This window comes from Conger conger, chromosome 3, assembly GCF_963514075.1.
Source record: "Conger conger chromosome 3, fConCon1.1, whole genome shotgun sequence".
In the NCBI taxonomy this organism is placed as follows: domain Eukaryota; kingdom Metazoa; phylum Chordata; class Actinopteri; order Anguilliformes; family Congridae; genus Conger; species Conger conger.
Genome location: NC_083762.1, coordinates 67781389 through 67804706, shown reverse-complemented (window position 1 = coordinate 67804706; position 23318 = coordinate 67781389). Strand labels below are relative to the sequence as shown.

The 23318-nt window shown below is 42.4% G+C and overlaps 1 protein-coding gene across 2 annotated transcripts in view; it reads left to right on the top strand.

The window, feature by feature from the left end:
* The first annotated feature begins 578 nt into the window (after positions 1-578).
* LOC133124985 (ephrin-B1-like) overlaps positions 579-23318 on the top strand; it is an 89612-nt gene continuing 66872 nt past the window's right edge. The window contains exon 1 of one of the 2 annotated variants that reach the window (XM_061236626.1): positions 579-758. In XM_061236626.1, coding sequence (XP_061092610.1) covers positions 679-758 — 80 coding nt within the window. In that variant the 5' untranslated portion in view covers positions 579-678. Of the gene's footprint in view, positions 1685-23318 lie in introns of both variants that reach the window. The other variant, XM_061236625.1, reaches the window with a different exon arrangement.

Genomic DNA, 23318 nt, shown 5'->3' with positions numbered 1-23318 from the left:
GTTTGGAACAACAAAATCCTCATATGTATGAATGACACAAGTACAAACTGAAATTGATAAAACAAGTAAGTAAGCAAGGAAATAAGCAAGCAAGCAGGCCAGGAAATAACTAACGAAATAAATACATTAAATTAATTACGTAAAACAGAAACAGGTTTGTTTAATAGATTTTGATGCATTGTTTGACACAAATCATGCCGAAATTATTTCTGGAGAATTTACCATTTCTGAAGAATTTCCACAAAAAAGTATGAAAAGAACAGGAAATATAAAATAAATCATAGATTAATGATACACCTTCAAGTAATGTTTCTGCCATAAAACAGTTCTGAAATTTAAATAAAACCCTCTTTAATATCCTTGTAGGTTAAATCGGCCCGGATTAGGCCTACATATATCGGACCTGTATAATGTTGGTTAAGAACCTCAAAGTGCGCTGTGATTGGTTGGAAGTCTGGGGGCGGTCCTCCATTGGCCGGAGCATCAGATTTCGCTTGCAGATTGTGTGGGGAGGGCGCAGCTTGAGCGATGCTGGCGAATAGAATGTGACAGTGATCATATTCAGAGTAAAGGGAGCGAGCGAGCAGCAGCAGCTGTGACTGTATGATACTATTTTTTTTTTACTTATCTTTGCACATAAAACGGAAGGAACAGCTTTCGACACTCACCTGAAACTGAATGAATTTGCCGCGACTTGCCATCACCACAACGCTGTCTTTTGGTCTACGCGGTTTGGTACGGATTGCAATGTACGCATGGTAATGCACAAAGTCAGACGAGGAGGGAGATGTTTTGCAATTATTAAAATTGTTGGAATTTTACTGCATGGGAATATTGGAAGGTAACCTCTGACATACGCATTGAGGATATTGGAGATAATCGCTGTTTTGCCTTCTGTGGAGAATACCTTGAAGAAGAGGCACTTTGGACAGAGATAAAACGAATACTTTGGAGTTGGCATAACCAAGGGATGGACATGGGATTATCAATGTAGTCTCAGAGGCTTGTACACAACACACATTATTGAATGTGCCCACCTCTTCAAGAAAAGTCCAATAAAACGGAGGACAAAACTCACTGAAAGATATTATTCTGTGTTATCGAGAATTGACAGCGCTATCTGGTAGATTGGCTACATCGCTCTACGTCTGTACCCGTGCGAAAACTGCATTCTTCGAATTTAACTGGGAATTTATAAGAACTTTAAGAATTCATCTAAACCGACCCGTTCATTGACAGCTGATGTGAACATGCCTTCGAAACTGTTCACTGCGTCTCAATAAAATCCCAATTTCTCTTCGCTACCGTTGGCATCGCTACTGTGTGCACCTTCACCAAGGCTAGCTTTGCAGTTTAACCAAGGACACGCGTGCAAAACGAAACACTTACAGTTAGTAGGAAAGTCGGATTTCCATTTACAGTCCGCTGCCCATGTCTTCTACTAGTTGGCGAGCGAAATCAAACTACATGTGGCGGTAAATCCTCGAGGTTTGCGTTGAGTCCATCTCTTTTGAAACACAGAATTACTGCGTATCGGTCGCATTACAGATAAAAGCTCAGTGATAATGGCTGGAGTGGGTTGCTGTTGGAAATATTACCTCTGGATTTTGATTGCCATGTGCAGATCCGCGTTACCAGTTGCAAAATCCCTGGAGACAGTTATCTGGAGCTCACAAAATCCCAAGTAAGTGACTTATTTTCATTGACATTCTGTATGAACCTATCTCGAATGCATAGCCGACTGTGATTTTGGCATGGGGACAGTGCAAACTTAAAGATGTTTGGGGGCAACGAGCAATATAAGGGCAATTGTCGACTTGGGGTTCTTATTTAGGACCAACGGCATGCATCATAAATGTTTAGATTTTTCACATTTCTTAATAAAATCATGCCCCTTAGTAGCTATCTACAGCGTAAATTAACCTACGATTTTAACGAAAGGCCCGTGCACTGGCGCCCTTCTTCGCTATTTTCTATACTTCGCCGCTGACGATGCTGAATGCATTACAAGCTTTAGGCTATGTCGTGTCGAAATTTTGTTTCATTTACATTACAACATCAATTGAGACGAGCTGTCTGCATGAAACGAATTAGCTTTATTTTATTTATTTATTTATTTATTTATATTTGGAGGAAATCCCACAATTTTATTGTATGCGTAAAGCTGGCGGGTTGAACAAAACTAGTACAGCGCGATGTAGGCTACGCAGCGCATCAGGTGAGCTATCAGGCCTAGCTAGTTCATAATTCACCCACCGTTTCACTTGCTACTTATAAAATGTATATTGCTAGCATAATCAATCATTCAGCGACTCAGTTTCTAACAATGAACGAAGGCATGACTATGCACTGCCGCGCATCATGAAAATGTGATTGTCAATTCTTGACAAATGCAGTTCTCAGATTATGTATTCAGTTGTATTATTCTTATTACTCTTAAGAATTATGTTTTGACACTTATCACATTTATATTTAAATTTGTTTCCGTGTACACTAGCGTGTACACTACACTTGTTTTCAAATCTATGCTTTAGGCATATAGTCATAATGTGATCATGTGGCACTCCTCGATTCCACTGCGTAGATGATACATACATTTTAGAGATTATATATTTTCAGTTAATTTGTATCCCTGTCTCGAGTGCTATTGTCTTTTAAATTGCATAATATCAATTTCCAACGCTCACTATGCAAAGAAATAGGCCTACTTGTCCACGTCTCTAACTAGGCAGACGCATTTTTAATGTCGACAAATTAGGTTTAGCTTTTATGTATCATTTAAAATAAATCTCATGAACATCCCTTGCTCCTCTTATAGCATGTGTTATAAAGGGAATAATTCATTATATCTCAACTTTGCAAAAAAATAGTTGTTGGCTACTTCACAAAGTTAATTATTCATGCTAACCATTTTAAACAAAATGATTTTGAACTCTTCTAAAAGTACATTAGTACGATGTTTGATATGTGCAACCTACGTGTATTTATTTATTTATTATTATTATTTTTTTGCATTTCTTAATTTGCTATGAGACAATTTAACACTGGGCAAAATAATTGGAGGTAACACGGCTCATGGCTGCTTTGTGGTTTGGGTCGTTTTACTAGTTACTAAAGTACAGTAAACTATATAATTATTTTTACGCATAAGGTTATCTTTAAGAGTTTTACAAAGTAGCAGGCAAACTGGAATTATAAAGTTCAGTTTCTTGATTGCCCCTGCTCTTCTCTCTTCTTCTAAAGCTCACTGTATCTGCTCTGTTGATTAAATATGTCCTCTTAAATAGATAGGCATAAGGCTAAATTTACTTCTAGAACTCAAGGGGAATGCCTTTTCAGCGATTACCTAGTTGGCTACGACAATGTTATGTAGAAAGAGACTCAAAATGTGGCGTCTTCTAGTAGCCTGCGACTTAACATTTTTTTTTCTCTCAACATTAATTACGTGCAGTAAACCCATTTTCGTAATTTAGGTACATATTGAGACCGTGAGTTTTGTTGCGGGGGTCCTGTTCTTCAGTTTTTTTTTGCTTTAACACAGTGGAATGACAATAGCAGACGGAGGCCTTTGTCAGCATGTTCAAATCTGCAGGGATATTGTCAGGGCCGCTGCGATGTGGCCCTGTTCTGAATGGCAGGAGGGCAGGTGTAAAAATAAGGACCGTTTCTTTGCAGCAGTTGGTGGTTGTTTTGTCAAGCAAACCAAAGTGTTTGCTCATCCTACCAAGTGGCATTCCATTTCTTAACACCTCCCCCCCCAACACACACACACACACACACAATTACACACACAAATGTGATTATTTTACCACGTTACAGACCCCCAGAAGCGTCAGAAGCAACACTTACATTTAAGTCCCTGTTTTTTTTAGATTGGCAAGATAATGACACCATGGACTAGATAACTTGCTGAATGCCTGAAGAATGAACACACTTTCAAAACAGATATTTTGTGTGGCTTGCATTGATTTATTTATTTAGTTTTACATTCATTGAAACGAGAACGATCAAGATTAAAACATAACACATGTCCTTCTGTGTTTTTTATTAGTTGCTTTTTAAATGGACACATAAAAAAAAAAGTCACTTGTTGTCATTTCAAAAGGAAGAATTTGCTGTGAAGATTTGATTTTGAAGTTTTTTATTCCAGAAAAGAAAAGCTAAATCAAAGCACTATTTGCCCATCATTGAATACCAAGCCAGTACAATTTCTGAGGAAAATCATTGTGAACTGGAAAGGAAATCCTTGCAAATTTTCTGGGAGAATGATACAAAAAGAAATCTCATTGTCTTTTAGACTTTAGTTTTCCTACCCATATTATTCACACACGGACACACACACACACACACACACACGCACACAGTGTTGCCATGCTATTGTCATCAGGGTGCTTTGCATGGGCTGACATGTCTGTTTTCAGGGCTGCTGAACAAACATTTGCACTGTTCCCGTGGACCATAATGATTTTATGGCCGTAGTTGATCATCCTGTGGGAGGCCTGCAGATATCTAAACAGACTCTAAACAGACGTGGGCAATAACGCCACCCTGTCTCTCAGACCAGTAAATCCCCCCCAGAGGAGGCTTGTGAGATGTCTGCTCCACAGAGTTTACGTAAACAAGCACCCAGGCTTTTTAAGGACGCACTTCTTTGTGGGCTCCGGGGTGTAAAATGCAGCACTGGCCGATATTGAAGGCACAGATGAAAACACATTTCCTCAAGACATTTTTCTCTTCCTTCCCTAGCTTGGGGCACCTTTACTCTGTAATTTTCTCACTTGGCTAATACTCACTCTGCGGTCGAAATTAAGGTTTTCAGAGCCTGAAGCTTTCCCTTTATATATACGATACATGTATACATACATAGTGGCAGACTTCATATGTGCTGTAGTGTTGTACTTATATATCTTATTGATTTCAGCTGTATATAACGTAAACCTGCCCAGGCAGTTGAGCAGATGCCATTATTTTAAGGACCAGGCCTTGAAGCACACAGTAGGGTGGTGGTATTTGAAAAGTGTGACCTGTGGGTTTCTGGCGTGTTGAATTCTGTGTGCAGTGAGTTTAATGAGCCAAGCTCTTCAGCAGTTCTCTGAGTGTTCGCTTGGTTTCTTCAGTTGCATGGAAGCACTGTAGTTTCCTGACCAAAAAGACTCTCAGATGGAGGTTAGGACGCAAGTCTGATGGTCTACAGGGAAGGGAAATTAAGATCTGGATGGGTTTGGCAGTTGCATATAAACAAAAAAATATATATAAAAAATTCCAAAGTTATTGTTAAATGTGGAGGGTGCAACGTGTGAAAATATGAAGTGTTACACTACAGGAGATATGAAAGAATTGTTGGATACTTTCTCTTTGCTCATTGTGTAAGACTGATGAATTTAAAAAATATTTATAAATGTTTCTATCTTAAATGCATTTGTCCTTTTTCATCAAAAGCATGTCATGGTTAGAAATACTGAGTTAGACATTTGTTATTTGTGGTGGGGGGGGCAGGGAGATTTTATCTGGTTAGTGTACTTAGTCTTATCCATATAATGTGTTTACAGTGCATATTAATAGCACTGAAGTCCACGTTGTTACACCAACTTTCGAGAGAGCTTGCGTGATAAGGTCAGTTGCAATGGGGAAAGCTGTGCTTGTTTAAAGGAAAGTGAGGTCTGAAGGCAAATTAGGGAAGGGGGAAAATGGATGGGAGCCTAATCTGATTACAGACTGATTGATGTTGCCTATTTAAGGCTAATTTCTCAAGAGGAGCTCGAATGACCAGGGGATTGGAGGGAAAAAAAAGAGCCTGCCTTTGATTAGCAAAGGTGATTTGCGAAGTTCCTAATAGAATTGAAGTTGTTAAAGTGCTTTAAACCGATTTATGGTCATTTAAATCTGGCAGGAAATTTTAATACTGCCAGCTACCGCGCTTGCTGGTCCCAGAGCCACCGTGAAACAGACGGGCCGAATTTCGCTTTGCACGAGTACGAGACTTGGCCTAATTTGAGTGCTGTCCTTCCCAAATTTACCAGCTTGAACAACAAAAGAGAATTTGATCTGGATTCATTCAACATTAGGCCTTTGAGTTTAGCTAACAAAAGAATGCAGAGTGTTAGTGTTTATTTAATCACAGTTGGTAAGCCCAGGCAACCACCAGCATTTAATCAAGCTTTAGAGCTTTCAAGGCCCATATCAGAAAAACGTTTTGCATTGCTTACATTTGAGTTCATTTATTCAAATAATTAAAAAGGGTGTAATGATCTTATTGCGTGGCAAAAACATTGATCGTATCCATGGCCTTGGTGACTATATGCTGACTATAGTGCTTATGGTGGAGGTCTAGTGTTGTGGTTAAGCAATGGGGCTTAAGACCAAGAGTTTACAGGTCCTAGGTGTGTGGCTGTATTGCGCTAGGCACTTAATCTGAGCTTGTTTGTTAAATATCTAGGGGTTTTAATGCCGTTTTGAGGGAATGTGAAATGTAATGTAAATGCAGGGCTATGGCAGTCTTGTTTTCAAACTGGGTCACTGCTGGGGAATAATGGCAGAGGAGTTACGCTGTTTTGTCGGGCTTTGCGGTGTAGTCCGCCCGGGCTCCGCGGCAGAGCGTTGCTGCTTTTGAACTGATGAATGGTTCCCTGCCACTTCCCCTCCTCCTCTGAAACAATAATAATCCAATCTAACACAGCCCTCAGAGCCAGATGCTCCGCGGGACCCTGAGTTATGCTTTCAGGGGGATGCTGAGCAGGTATTTCAGCCAGTTATATTTATTCCTCAGCCTGCAGTTTGTCATCCCGGACCTTCGTTCAGTAGATGTCCTCCCGCACCTTTAACCCAAATGGGAAAATGGACTCGGATTGATTCATTTCAACCCTCCGAAAAAAACCGGAAAAAAGAAAACACCTCAACTTCACCCAGAAGCAGGCAGATGATAAGGATGAGAAGCAACAACTTTTTACTAGGAGTGAAAGATCTCATTTCAGACAGAGAAGACATGGCTGGGAGGGATGCGGGGTTGTGCTGTTTTTTTTAACACTACCTGCCAAGCTGATGCTTACTTTTGAGCATTGCATTTAAAGTGTTGCTTTTATCCTCTGTCACTTATTATTGCAGTTTGCCTGTTTTTAAGGTCAAGAATGTGATTCTGTTTTGTAGAATTAATGTATTTGGCAAGCATTTGATGAACAACAATAGGGAGTGTTCTGCACATTTAATGGATATTTTGAGCAATTTCAGTGTCACTGGACCATTTGGGGCGCATACTGTTCAACATCACCAGCCCTATGCCCCCCCCACCCCCCGCCAGCAATGCAATATGACAGTTAAATTATAGTGCAGAATAAAAGTTTGTATGCTGGTCTAAAATATTCTCGACTACATTATGAAATAGCTTTTCTGGCAGTAAGTAAATGCTTAGGTGACAGGAAAAAACAAGACAGTTATGCTTATTTATTTCAAATAATAAAATAATATATGAATCAATGAACTATTATTTATATGTTTTCGTCATTTCCCGGGGGCTACATATATCCGATTCCCACCCCTCTCCAGGACGTTTGCCGTGTTTGCATCCGCAGCTGTGTTCCCTGCACGAAACACCTGCGAATTCGGGAGAACTGACGCATCCACGGTTCCCCAAAAACACATGGTGTCCACCAGCTGCTTCTTTCCACATCCCAGACCTCAGCTGAGCTTCTCAGAGTGGGGTGGGAGGATGACGATATGCAGCTTCCACATACTGTCTTCCCAGCGCCATTTTCGACCGGTGGGCGCTCAAGAGTAATGAAAGGCAGAGCTCTGAACCCTCCCATACCCTGGGTGATGCAGGCACCAGTTGGGCCTGTTGGCGCTACCAGCCACAGACAGCACTGGTCCGGATTCGATCCCAGGCCACGAGGCTCATCCGTGTACCACTGCTTGGTACCGTAACTAAATGAGCCATCCAGTTGCCAGAATTATGCTTATATTCATCTCTCCATCTCTCCATTGGGTCAGAGTGAGCTGCCCAGTTTAGAAATCATTGCTTTGCTTCTTATTGGGAATATTAAAGAGCACGAGGAGTGTGACCTTTTCTTTAAGTTGATTAGTGAATGCCCATAATTACGTTTAAAAGGTGATTGGCAGGCTGGCTTGATTACACGGCAGTGATTGGTGTCTTTCTGACTTTTAACAGCGCAAATGGAAGCGCTAATGCTGATAATTCGCAGTTTGGAATAATTGCTCCAAGTTAACTCTGCGCCTAAATTGCACATATTTTACCCCATTAGCTGTCATAGCAACGTCCGCGGGGGTTGATTATTCTGTTTCCTCGGCGAGCGAGAGGGAAAAGGAACAGACCGAGGGGAGCAGCGTGGTGCTTCCGAACGGGTTCCCTCCAGCTTCGTCTGAGAACGCTCTGCTCATTAACGTCTCCTGCAAGCTGGCAAACACCCCCCCCCCCCCCCCCCCCCCCACACACACACACACAGCCACCGAGTATGAAAACTCTAACCCAAGAAGAAAAACAGTCACGATCGATGTAGAATTTAATTCGGTTTTTCCCCGAAGTTTCACGGAGGTCGCGGTTAGTTCCGCGGCGTTCCAGTTAGAGAGACTTTGTCCGAGCCCCGGGTTATAGATTATAAATGAGGGGTCTAAGGGGACATGGGCTGCAGCCTCTGGTATGCTCTTGCGATCAACCTTCCTGTGATTTAAAGTGACAGTTCCGGGATTAACTGTGTCACGGTGTCCGTAGGTGATGCTGGGCCCTCCGGCTCTTCAATAAACTTCCCCTCCGCGCACTTGGAGTTCACTAAAGGGAGAGGGACTCTGGTGAGAAGTGCCACAGAAGGGTTTTTGTTCTGTAACCCCCCCGTCCTCACCTACCCGCCCCATACCCCCCCCCCCCCCACCTCTGTTCTCTTCACGTAGCTTCTGATCACGTTTCACAGGGACGGAGATCTGATTACTAAGACCGGGGGAGAGGGGGGAGGGGGGACTTTGAGCAACCTTAGGACGGCTTAACCCAGAAATAAAGCAGAAAGTAAAAGCAGGCATTGTTAGATTAGAGGCAAACTAATATTCCACTTGTGGAAAAAGCAACTGGTCTGTCTGCCTGGGAGAGTGTCTAAGTCTGGAGATATTTTGGGCAGCTGGGTTTGTTTCAATGACTTGGGCATCTGTCCTGAAAGACTGCTTTGCTCAAAATGGTTATTCTGGGGGTCTGTGTGTGTTTGCGTGTGTTTGCGTTTGAGTGTGTACTTGTGCGTGTGTGTTTGCGTGTATGTGCGTGCGTGTGTGTTTATTTTTTTTATCCGTGAGCATCTAGTGTGAACATTCAGTATGTTGTAGTGACCAAGGCCAAACTAAGTTATTTTGAGTCATCAGGGGGTATTGGGTCTTTGGTTGCAAAGAATCTGTTAAATGCACCATAGATATCCCAATCAGCTGAATGTGGTGTGGAGGGATAAGAATACCATATGGTTTAGTGGTTGAAGCATTCCAGCCTGATTCATAGCAGATCTGGATCAAATAAGTATTTGAAATACTTTAACTCTTATGATGACAGTAGAATGTTTACACAATCCTGAACATCCGTGAGAGTTTTCAACAGAATGTAAAAATGTACAATCCAATGAAAGAATATTTTTGTTCTTTGTGAATAATCTTCAGGAATCTTACTGGTGTCTAGAGGGTTCAAGTCTTTCAAATAGATTTTTGGCCCAGGTCTGTTTTGTGGTTCTGCACCCTTGCGCTTTCCGTTTTAATAATACCACTGAAGAAATGGGCAGTATATATAAGAACTCGGAATGTGTGACATTTAAAGTATTTTGAATAATATATTTTAAAGTTCTATGTAAATAGGGCTTTTTTGCCTTGAACACACAAGACTTTTATTTTGGCTCTTTCTCATGTAGCAAATCAACGTTTATGTCAAGATGACCTTTTCAGTATTCAGACTGGCAAACAGAAAGTGTATTTTTATAAAAAGTGGAGAAAACTGAAAATTGACCTTAATACCAGGTTGTGCCATAGGTCAGTGTCATTTTTGCATTCTCTTATATAAAACGGCACAATAGAATACCATAGAAATTAGCAGTATTTATACAGTGGCAGACTTATAATAATAAAAGACAGCAGTACAATTGAATGTTTTTTATGTGAAGTTATTTATGAATTTATACTGTGTTTGAGATTTCTATCTGCCCAGCAGCTGAGATTTCTTTAGGGTGTATCAGCTGTTGTTGAACTGCTTTTAGTTGCCGTGGATTTTTTCTGACTTTCAAGGATTTCAATCAGCAATCACACGACGGCAAGGTTGATGTCCGTAAAGACAGGGACTCCTGCACACTGTTAGAGAAATTAAGAGGAAAACTTAGACTTTCCTGGTGTAAAATCCAGCTATGGCTGGCCACCAGCTGTTTCAAAACATAGCTTGAGCTGGTCAAACCACGTTGAGTATGGAGCTGATCTCAGCTGGTCAACCAGCTGCCAGCTCTTTCAAAACCTAGCTTGAGTTGTTTCTTTCAGCATGGTTTTAATTCAAAGGAATGCAGAACTCAGCTTAGTCAAAAATATTCTCAGCATTGCACTGTATTACAGCGTAACATAAAGAATTGAAAGGCTAAAACCTTCTGCCATGGTTCTCTTTATCTTCTGCAAGAAAAGAGCCTGTGTATTAATTCTTGTTGAGTTTCTGAGAGGACTGCGCACATGTTTCTTAGGCACTTTGAGAGCAAAGGGTTTTTCATGGATATTTGATAATACCAGGATTCTTCACTTCTCCACACATCAACAAAGCTCTCTGGTTATAAATGCCAGCCCCTATTACACAAGTGTTTAATAAGTCACTAATTCAAGCAAAACAGTGAACAAGCTATGCTGGCAGAAGAGCGAGTAATGTCAAATACCATCCATTATTCAAGAGTCACTTTGTGGTCAAGTGCAGATGCCTTATTCACGTTACATTAGCTCAGATAAAAGCATACTCATGGGTCAGGCTTCGACACTGTACGTCTGAAGAGCGGTCCTGTATTTAATGTTGGAGTATCCACTAATGGATGAATGAAAAACAAACAGAAAACTCGAGAAAAATCCAAAGGTCCATGTTTGTTTGAGAGGGCTCTGTAGCACACACCAAATTTTGCATATCATACATGCAGGGTTTATGCATGTCATATTTTGCAGACTTTGTTTCTTGGTAGGTATTCAATATGAATAAAATGAAAGATGTTAGTTACTATGAGCCAAGCGTGTTTGGTTTTTTGTGTGACTTTATGAGCTGGTGGCCTTATCTCAGGGACACCTGTGTGTGTTAAATGTGGGCTTGGTGGTGGGTAGATGATTGGCTTTGAGAAACTGTTTCACCACAACCTGCTTGACAAAGTGGCCTTGTTTCGCGGCCTGAAAGACAACACTTACTCGAGCGACTTACTAAATTGTAAGTTGCTCTGGATAAGATCGTCTGTTAAATGAATGTAATGCAATGCCATGTAAATGTAACCGGAATAGAAAAAAGAAAGCTACTGGAGATACTATGATACCAGAGGAAGTCACTCAACGGGTATGTTGAGTTACTGTGCTTGGGGAAGTTAATTAGTCATCTATATAGATAAAATGGGGTAAATCTGTATTAGGCCTGTCCATGCTGCAGATTTTATTTCACAATAATTTACAGAATATAAGACAACGAGCAAGAGGAAAACTTTAAACAGTGAATAAGCTTAATCTTTCCTTTATTGCGTTTACGCCTCAGTGAGGGCACATAATAAACGGCCCGTTTGATGAGCCTTCAGGGGCCGAATGTGCTGTTCTCATCATCCTCCTCAAGTTCTTCTGCTCTTATGATCGTTTACCGCTGTGTCCTTAGTCATGTGGAGGTAATAAAATAAAATTGCAATTAAGCTCCCTTAATTGCCGAAGCCAGGCGCCCAATCGGAGATGAATTCGGATGGCTCGGGAAACGGTTGAAAGGTCGGGTTTCTTCACCCACACGCCGAGAGGTCACCTGGGTCAAGCCCTCTTCCGGCTTCGTCAGGCACCACCTGCAATGGAGAGAAAACCTGTGAAATTTATCGTCTGAACCGGAGGCCATTTTCCTTCCCCCGAAGCTAATAAATACCTCCTAATTGGCCCAAACTCAAATGTTGCATTCAACCAGTTGACTATCACTTCTTAGAACTAGTCTAGTATGTCTAAGTGATTTAGAACTATGTCTGGTGACCTGAAATATTTCATTTTGTCTCTTAATATAGATCTTAAGTGTGGTGATCCTTGTTCACCCTGCGTTGAGTCTTAAGAATTGTTGCAGGCACAAGGTCTTGAAGGTGTCTTGGCACTCACGCATCGTTTTGCTTTTAAGATCATTAGGTTGAGGGTCATACGTCTTAATAAAACCCATTCAGGTTGTCTGGGGATCATTGCTTTAAGCAATAATCGCATCTATGAATCTATATTACATTTATAATTAAAGCAATTCAAGTTCATCGGTTTCATCTGTTTTGTCTAAGTACTGTACTATTTCCTCTAAAGTGTGTATTCATTGTTGTTCAGTTAACTGTTAGACCATTGTGTTACTGTACATAGCCACACTCATAATGTCTTCTTTCAGTCGCTCAGATAAGCCTTTACCTAACACATGTGTTTCCCAGCCTAAAGCTGTTTCAGATCAATAGGACACTCCATGTCCAGCAACACGGTGTAATAAAAGTTCTCGGGTTGTAAGAGGTGAGACATGTGTCCACGAGGTGAGATAATAGGTTCAGAAATAGAAACTCTTGGGCCAGATTTACTGAAGGATTGTGACTGCTTTTCAGATGTAGAAACAGTCGCTAAAAGGTTGCAAATCTTGGTGTTTCCTCCCGCAATATTGCTAATTAATGTTTCATTTATTCAACGTAGTAACAGTCTTAGTAAGTCAGTTGTTAATGTGCTAACCATGGTAGTCATTAATTCTGGTATCTGTTACTGCAAACGAGTTGCAATAGAGCGAACGTTTTTACGTTACGACCGTTTCCTTACTAAATCTGGCCCCTGGTGTCAGAGGCTGCAATTCAGACAGTAAGATAGCTGCTGTTGAAATGCTCAAGACGGTGGACCCTGCCAAGCAAATTGTGGAATTGAGGGCAACCATATACAGTAGCTCACGTCTGTTGGGTGCGACTTGGGAGCTTTGTGATTGACAACCAAATAACAAGAGATGTGCTGAAGGAGAAAAAATGCCAGTCTGTTGTTTTGATTCCAGCGTTTACTCCTCCACGGCTACATTTCAGGGGCCACCTTTAATAAAGGATTGATTACTGCTCGCCTAATAAGTAGTGCAGAGCAGGAAGGTTTGAATTTTACCCACTTAAGTCTCATGATCTCTCTCATCAGAACCCATTGATCCGTCTAATAGGAAAAAGCAAAAGCTGGTCCTGAACCAATGCCTCCTTCACTGTCATCTGGGGAATTATGGCTTCAAACTCATTTGCCTTTACATAGGCAGAGTCATGCAGATATACGTATCTATGCCACGCATGTTCACGAATCTTAATAATTGTTAATTTACTGCTACAATACTACCATTGCTACAACTACTACTACACTAATACTACTGCTACACTGCTACTAGTACTACTGCTGCTACTACTACCTACTTTGAGTGTAGACTGTTTTTTTTTTTCTTCCATTCTTCAACTTTTCCTTGTATAACCGGCTTTGATAATGACAAATACCGTGATGTTTGTCAGATCCTTTCCAGTTTTAGATGTGTGCCCTTTTCTGCTACCGGCTGGTGATCTCGGGCCTTGCCCACCTCTTATAGACAGATGCAGAATCACACAGCCAGAAAGAGTACTGACAGGCCTTAGAAAACACGCAGCCTCCCCTATTTCTCTCATTACACACTGTAACACTGCTGTCAGATCTCATATTCTTCTCGCGCTCATCTTGTTGTAATCTTATAGTACTTTTGAACTCAGTGGGTGTACTGTAAATCAGTTTTAAATTAAAGTCACATGTGCTTTCCTTCAGAGCGTTCAAGCTGAGCAATGAATGCAGGAAGTTTAATTAAAATGGTAGGCCTCGCTACTTTCCGAGGCTGGGGTTTACAGTCGCTTTCTGTCTTGATTGCCGATGCAAGTGACAAGATCTCTTATCTATTAAAAAGCTAACTGTATCCAAGTTTTCATCATATTGTTGTTTTTAAGCCATTAAGCTCATTTTCACTGTGCCTGAGAGGTTTGCAAACCTAGCACTGAATGGCTAGTACATTCTCAGTGATTGAGAGTGCTGGAACGTGGCAGGGAGGCCTTCCTTTTTCCGTGTCTCAGCTCAGCACGGTGGATATTCCCAGGGCTCTGTGCCGAGCAATGGAAGTTATATTGGAAAAGAAAAGGTCAAACACATAGCTGGTCCACCCTACAGACTGGGTCATTCAGAGAGGGCAAACACATAGTTCATATGACTGCGCTTTCCCATTGCATCATGTGATTTCACTCCAAGGTGGTTCATTGTGGGAGGTGGGGGAAACACTAGATGCTTATCAAGGGGATTCTGGTGTGAACTAGCAGTGATCTTCTGCTACCTTTATACATTATTCATCTTTTTCTGCTCTGTTCTAAGGGAGGAAAAGTGAAAGGTCTGTTGTTTTTAATCTGCAGAGAGGACAAACATTACAGTAATGCACACTGACAGCTCTAGGGCTAAACCAATGAAAGCCTTCTGCGATAACCTGCTGAGGTCCCTAGTACTCTACACCTGGCCCTGCCCAGACCCTGTCCCTGACCTGTGATTGGTCTTTTCATAGTGGAGGCAGCTCAGGTCTGTGTTGTAGGGTCTTATACATGGTCTGGGCCTTTGGCATTACATTTCATTTATTTAGCAGATGATGTTATCCAAAGCGACATACAATAAGTGCATACTTAAGGTCATTGAAACAACTACTTAAAGTGTCAGTTGTCTACAGCCATGAACATCAAGTCTAGATCGCATGGCAAATATAGGCCACTATTTAGTAGTGGAGATAATTGGATGGCCAGGCGCAGGGTAGGGTGGTGTTCAGGTAAGGGGGCAAAATCGCCATGGCAACCAGTCTGCTTTCAGCCATTTTGAAGTCCCTCCCTTTCCCTGCGTGAAAAGGGAGGGAAGTGACAGGAAATTAGGAAGTTTGATTCATTTTTAGTGATTTTTTAAGCAGACCTTAACTGTCATTGTGAGACTTTTCCCCTTCGTTGTGTCTCAGAAACGGGGGCATCTCCGGTGAATGGATGGGGTGAGACAGCCGTCTCAAAGCCTGTTAGAACCCTGCTTTTTTCCCAACCTGCGGGTCTAATCGAGTAGACAACGTCCCGTCCTACTGGGTGGAACCCTGTGGAATTGTGTCACGGACTCACGGCACTAGACAGACCCTCGCTGGCTCTCCCATTATTGCTTTTAAAACGGCCCCTAATCTGTCTGCTGCTTAAATAAGGAGAAATCCAGGGAGATCATTACAGGGAGTGCAGAGGTATCACAGCACAGTCTGTGGGATTTCATCACTGTTAGTGCAGCCCCAGGGGTGAGGACAGACTGCTAATTTCACCACTCATCAGTTGGGAGCAGCCCCCTCGTACCCCAGAGGTTACTATCAGCAGAACACGAAGGGTAGTAGCCATAAGAAACAGCAGTAATGGTCCATGAATCACTTTTCTTCTAAGTGCTATCCACCTTTTTAACCAAAGCTATGTTCAGTAATATTTTAAATGTAGTCTCCAAAATGATCTGACCTGGAATGCACTTTTGTATTATTATTTAATTGTTCTATTGTAAGCCAGTCCGGATAAGAGTGTCTGCCAAGTGTATATGAATGATTTTGCACTTGTCGTGTTATCTGTACAAGGGATGTCACACCATTACAGGAAATGTCATATCTTTAAATGTGACTAGCAAACGAATCTGAAACTGAATCTGGATTTGGAGGAATTAGCCATGGCAGGCTGTGTATGTAGGAGGTGGGAATCTCTCTCTCTCTCTATCTCTATCTCTATCTCTATCTCTATCTCTATCTCTCCTCTCTCTCCCTCACTCTCTCGCTCTTTCACTCTAGGTAAAATCTGAAACTATATAGGCTGAATGGCCTGTTCTCATGATTGTGTATTCTTATGTTCTTATTTTCTTAACCCCTACCATGGGGGACCTGGAGGCCTGGCTTGGCTTGTTCTCATGTTAAGTGGTATATAGGGGCGGGGGGGTAGTGGGGGGGTGGGGGGGGGGGGGGGCGGCGGTGGATTTAGCGGAGTAGCAAAGAAAAGGGCCGGATTAAAAGTCACGCTGTTAAACTCCCCACATTGGGCCCAAAACGCCAAGAGCACTGGCAGCTGTGACGGGCCCGGCTCAATGGCCGCACCCTGGGACGTCCTGCTCCCCGAATTCTCCCCCTTTTCACTCCTCTGGCCCAGTCCGAAAAGCGTGTTACATGCAAATCCGGAAAAATCCCCCCCTCCCTCTTTATTCCAGCCCCTCTGCATACCTCAGTCGGCTCATTCAAGCATGAAACATTTTGGGATTTAACGGATGATATATAAGTCTTAGCATATACACATTCAAATGCGTTTTTTCCAGTTATCATAATGGATATCGCAAGTTCACTTTTTGGCTATAAGGGGACAGGCCATGTCACCAGTCCTGTGTGTCTTTCTGTTGGTCTGTTTGTTTATTGTTTATGAACAATATGGAGCTATTTTGTTCAAACTTTGTCAAACGATTGGTTTAGAGACAAAGAAGAACCGAGTCGATTTTGGGGCCACAATGATTACTGTTATGGTTGATGGACGTGTGCATTTTGCCAAATAGCAGTCTAGTTTTGAATGCTTTCTTATAAGATTAGAAATCTAAGTTTGGGGAGAGAAGAAAGCTTGTGCAGAGGTATGTGGAGTTACTGCTATTGTAGTGCAGACGCTCTGCTCTCTTAGTTGCATTTGTCTGCCGGCAAACATACGTGGGACTTAAGCTAGAAGGATTTGATGTCCTGTAATTGAATTATTTTGATTGACTGCTTGATTGATGGAGTCAGATGTTCACAGATTTTCTTGCTTTTTTGTCTGCCTGCTATTCATTTCTCAGACCAAGGCATTTCAGAAACAATCAAAGACAATAGGGGCCAGCAATCGGAGATTATCCTCGGTAACAAAAGCAGTTGTTTGGAAGCGCTCCGAGCGCGGGGGTTAAAGTTTCAGGAAACGGCGCGCAGTCTGGCCTGCCAAACGCGGCTCCGGTTTCCTCTCAACATCATTTTTCGTGGAGTTAAATATGACAGGTTATGAAGACACAGCATTCCCTGAGGGTTTCTCATGACTGTCTGTCTCTCAATCCTACTGGGAATGGATAGTACCAGTGGGGGGGGGGGGGGGTTGGGGGGGGGGGGGCTGCCAGTGAAGCAGCACTGACACTAAGCGCCAACCCCCCAGGATCAAACCTTTTGTCCCGAATGCCGCTGGATGCTAAACCTTCTGAACACTCAGTGGATTCCCTCACTCTGATTGAACCAAATCACTATGTATCCTTCCCTGAGCAAAACTTACAAATCTCTGCTGACAAAAATGCTGTTTTATTGTGTTTTTATCAAGCAGTTGCACCAACTATATCATGACATTACTTCATTTTTTCCACAGTCAGCATTATGTACCTATCCGTCTAGCTTACAGTACATTACTGGCACGTGGCAGAAGCTTTTATACGGACTGACTCATCAAATGGAAAATATCAGGGATACCAAGGGATACAAAGTGAAGCACTATAGAAAATGGCAAAGAAAACAATCTCTCTATCTGTCTGTCTATCTGTCTATCTATCTAATCCATCTCGTCTCTCTCATGTAGGTATGTCTGTCTGTCTGTGTCTGTGTGCCTGTCTGTTGCAATCTAATTGTACATCTGTGTGTTTACCTGTGTGTCTATCTGTTCTCTTGGCAGAAGAACAGTAATCAGGAAGAAAATGGTTAATTTATGGGGTTGGCAAGGCCTTCTGTGTGAAACTGGGCCCTCAGTAACTGCATTTCCAGTAAGGCCAGCCAGATCAAGCCAAAAACCTAAGCCAGTTTATGCTTAAAGCCTGATACCAAGATACCAAATACTCAGACTGCCTGCTTATTGGTTGTCCACTTTTAGAGTTCACTGGTACCGACATCACTGTCTGCATATATTTGCTTGGCACTAACGTCATCCTCCCATTTACAAAAGGCTACTAACTTCCAAATTATGGTGATAAGCTACCTGCAATAATTCCCTCTTGATCCAGGCCCTTGACATCAGCTGGTCTGATGAGGACCTGGGGGATTTGCAAAAAGGTCCTCCAAGGGTCAGAAGCATGGAGAGAAATTCCTCATCTGGCACTGTAGAGAAATGCAGGAACCAGAAGGTTCTTGGCTCAAATCCCAACCATGGCACAACGTATTCTTTACCTGTGTGCCCAATATGGCATACTTCAGAACAATGGCTGGGAATCTGTGTGAATAGACAATATGGGAAAAAAAACAAACAACAAATAACTCAGTACATTGGCTGCTGTGCAGAAAGACACAGCTCAGAAAATGAAAGAAAAGAGTGAACAAATTTGGACAGACTATGCTTACAGATAGTGCTGTCTGACAGACGATCTCCAGCTAGCCCCTGGTCTGAGAAGATGTTCCAGTACATAGTCACACATACAAAACGCTCAATTTATGGGCTGTGGTACTAACTAGGCTCTCATCACTGTAATAGGACTCAGTCTGAATAATGCATTAAGCCACTTATTCCAAATCCTGTCCGTCCTCTGCTTCTCTGTCATTATGTGCAAGAGATGACAGCTATTATACACATGTTGTTAAAATTATATATATATATATAAATATATATATATATAAAAAATAAAAAGCATTTTTTAGAAATGATGTAATTGGCATTGCACAGCTGAAAGTCCTCATTGTTACAAAAATTGTCTCTGCATCCCACTGTGTTCGACGCGGTTAGACTCTGGGCCTTAATTAGGGCTTGGTAAGAGTAGGCCGAGACCCTTAGGGACCAGAGTTTTATCCTCATTATCCCCTAATTCATCTGTTACATATACACATGGCCGGGCTCTGAAATGCGACCTGTTGCTCTGGGCCCTTGGGGAGCGCACTTTCAGACCCGGGCCGGGGCCTATCACCTGAGGCACAAACGCAGACCCGACCCCTCGTCCTCCCGTCCCTCGCTCAGGTCACCCAGGTGGTCACATGAGCAGCTGCATGCGGGGGAGCTTAAAAAAAGAGGAAGGGTTATTTTAGACTGCAGTCAGGGTTCCTTTGTTAATTATTTTGGACATCGCACGTGAACTGGGAAGTGCTTAGACACTAGACACAATTATGCTTCCAAACCCCTTTCGGTCTCCCCCCCCCGCTGAAAGATCAGTATTGTATGTTAAAACGGGACGTTTTTTAATTCATTATTTTGTGGAGTTTGTATGAAAGGTATTACCCCCCTCCCCCAAACCCCTGAATTTCTGTTGGGTCACAATATGCCCCACATTTAGAGCTCTGGGCATTTATCTGAAGCACTACAGATGCCCTGCTGGAGAACACCTGCTGTGTCACGCTCAGGGTTTGGGAATTGAACCTGCAATCCTCTGGTTACAAGCACTCTGTATGCCTGGGTGGGGGGAAGGGGGGAAGGGGCATTTAGCTCGTGCATTAATGTCCCCATTGAGTTTGACAGAGAAAGAAAATCAATGGAATGACTGGCGTGCTTGCTGTGACCCAGTTATCATTGGCTAAAAATAATCTTGATGAAGTAAAATGTAGCCCACATCTCAAAGTTTATATAATACGTGAGCCATTAACTCAGAAAATGGGTAGAAACGGGTGGTGATTAAACCCAGTATGCGATGAGCAGCATTTCACATGCATGCTGTTTGAAATTTGGATTTGCATGCATGTATCTCATGTAAAACAAGCGGCACAACTCTTTTCATGTGGTTTAGCCCTCCATACCACCTGCCAAGAACCCGTATCTGTGTCATTTTCATCACATTATAAATATGTTTTTCTGAGGCATTCTGTATACATTACAGAGTTCACTCTTTGTTTCCATCCTGTAGTGCATTATGGTAAATAAGGGGCAGGAGATGGGGTTGCATTTGGGATGGGTTCCCATAACACCACCTGAGTGCGGGCTCAAGCAGGGCATCATGGGAAGCCTTTAAGCCACAGGTGCTGCCCTGATCACCAACCCCTCCCTTTTTGTGTCTCATATTTCCTAAACCCTGGACGGGTCATTTGTCAATATATTCCAGCATGTGCTTAAATCCTGTGTCAGTTTATCAGATTCTCCCACGAAAAAGCCTCGACCTTCTTTGACGTGTTTCACTTATTTCCTTCAATGTGCTTTGAATCCTGCACAGCGGCCATCCACCCGCCCAGCTAACCCCGCTAACAATCGCAGAGTCTCAAAAGTGACTCTAACAGAATAATTGGATAAGAAAGCAAGGGGCTGCTCGGAAAACAGGAAGTCTCCCGGCGCATTGTGCTGGCATCGGGGCTGCCAGCTGCCCGTCCCAGGCTGTTACGGCAGCATGTTAACATTTTTCTATTACAGGCCTGGATGTGGGAAAAATAGCCTGGGCGCATTGTGTGTCTGGCAGGGTTACTGCAGCAAATAGCCTACAGAGTTTCACCAATCAGCCCTGTTCTCCCCTCCGCCCCTGTCCCCGCCGCCATCCCGGCTCCCGCAAAGCAAAGCTTCCCGATTGGGGAAAATAAAGCTTTAAGATGCGTGGGGTGCAGCGCTTTAAGGAAGTGTGAGAGCCGGTGGTGCGGATATTTGGAGTTTATTACTGTGACAGCTGGGGGTTTGGGGACAGGGCCAGGGGGTGTGATCAGTTTTCTCCCTTTACTCGAGCCCTGAAACCTCGCCTCTCACATACACGCACGCACACGCACACGCACACACACACACACACACACACACACACACACACACACACAATCCCCTGCATCTTTCACTGCCTGCTGACCCACATCCATCCTTGGTTGTTGTTGATGAGAACAACCAATTTCTCTGCTAGACGCCCCATAGCACACACACAGACACTGCTCTGTCATGGAAAAACATTTTTTTTTTTGAGTATTCAGGGTGTATTTGTTTAGTCATGCAAGCTGAAGGAACAGACTGGAGGTTATGGTGACAGTACTGGGCTCTTGGGGACAGCTCAACAGCTCAAAGGAGAGTGGGGACGTTCTTAAGGGGAAAACCTCCAGAGCACAGTCTGCCGTCTGTCTGTCTGACAGACTCTGATGTTTTCACCATCACCAGGGATATGTTGACTGGCTTTGTAGGTCAATTGTAGCATTTTAAGGATGAAGGTTATGGTCTTCTTCTATAAAAATGAAGCGTATAAATGTATTATACAATATGTCTGGAATTAATTATTGTTCGCTTCGCAAAGCATTTTTCTTCCTGCATGCTGGTTGTAGCTGGCATTTTGTGGCAGGCTTCTTTCATTTCCTAAAGATGTTCAGGCTGCTTGTGTTTTTGACCTTCCAAAGCCAGCAGTGAAACACAGCAGCCCAGTGGACAGTGGATGGGGAATTCCTGTTTCCTCCATTTTGCCCTTCATTCCTCTACAGTGCTCTTGGTAAAGGGCAGTGCTGTCAGGTGCCAGAGGAAGAACATTCTGGACCAAGCCCAGAACAGGCAAATGCCTTATACATCACACGGGAAGATGTGACTTTTCACTTCCCAGTCAGTGAAACCAATACGCTCTGCTTTCTGACAACATTTGTCATCAACTTTTAACTAACCTAGGAAGCACCTAGCTGTTTTCTTCAGAAACATGTTCAGTAAATGTCAGAAATGAATTTGATAAAGTATGTTTTCTATGAAAAAGGAAACACTAAAAAACATTTAAGTAAATCTAGTTCACTTTGTTAATCGAATCTAGAGCTTTGTTGGAATTACGGTTTAATCTAGCCTACTACTTTTAGTAAGAATAGATTTTAGAGAGTTTTAGATGTTACATTAAGATTACATTAAGATGGAAATGTGCTTTGTTGTGCCTTCCTAAATTTTAATTGTGTCTTTTTCCTTAAACGTTTTGTAATCATGTTAACACGTTAGATCTAACACTAAACACTGCTGTTACGGGACTCGAAAATTCTGAAGCTTGATATCTCAAAACTTTGCTACAGATACCACAGCTAGCACTATGCTACGGAGCTTGATATCTCAAAACTGTGCTGCAGATAGCACCGCGTCCTTCCAGGCTCTGGAATGGTTGAGCTTGTGAGCCTGTGAGCTTGTGGTCAAGTGGCTGGATAGAGTGCATCCCTGGGCGTGTTTCCTCAGCCCGACTGCAGCTGTTTTGGAGGAAGGGACTGCGGGGGAGGGGGGTGTTTGTGCTGGGTTTCGGGGGTGTTGAGGGGTGTTGGGGGGGAGTTTCAGGTGTCGTTTCAGGCAGCCGAGAGGGAAGATTAAGGCAGCGTATCAGTTCCACATGCTGTTGCATGTGATAATTTATCTTCTCCAATGGCATGTCTCCCTGCATTTCAGAGGCCAAACAGGAATTACATGCATGTTTTCAAGCATCTATGATATGTAAGTGGACAATAATAATAATAATAATAATAATAATAATAATGATAATAATAATAATAATAATAATAAAAATAATAATAGTAATAAAATAATAAAAGTAACATATTTACATGTTATACATATTTATACTTATTTGTTATTATTTAATTTTTTTAAGTGTGCTCTGACATTACGCAGGAGATGTGAAAATAGCTACGGGATATAATGCTGTTGCTCTGATTACATTGATTCTCTGCCACATCTAGGAAAACCTACATTTTAAATTTGTACACTTAGTGAGCACTTTATTAGGTATTTATTGGACTCATTTTTTAGACTTATGAAGACTTCTGCTGGTGTAGCGTATCCACTTTTTTGCTGGTTTGATGTGTTGTCTGTTCAGAGATGCTCTTCTGCATACCACTGTTATAATGCGTGGTTATTTGCGTTACTTTCACCTTCCTGTCAGCTTCGACCAGTCTGGCCATTCTCCACTGACCCCTCTCATTAACACTGTGTTTGTGCCCAGAGAACTGCTGCTCACTCAATGTCTTTTAGCGCCATTGTCCAATAACTCTAGAGAGTGTTATCCGTGAAAATCCCAGGGGATCAGCAGTTCCTGAGATACTCAAACCACCCTGTCTAGCACCAAGTTCACATTTTTTCCCAATTCCGAAGGTTGATGTGAACATTAACTGAAGCTCCTGACCTGTATCGAAATGATTTTATGCAATGTGCTGCTTCCATACGATTGGCTGATTAGATAATCGCATGAATAAGTAGGTGTCCAGGTGCTCCTAATAA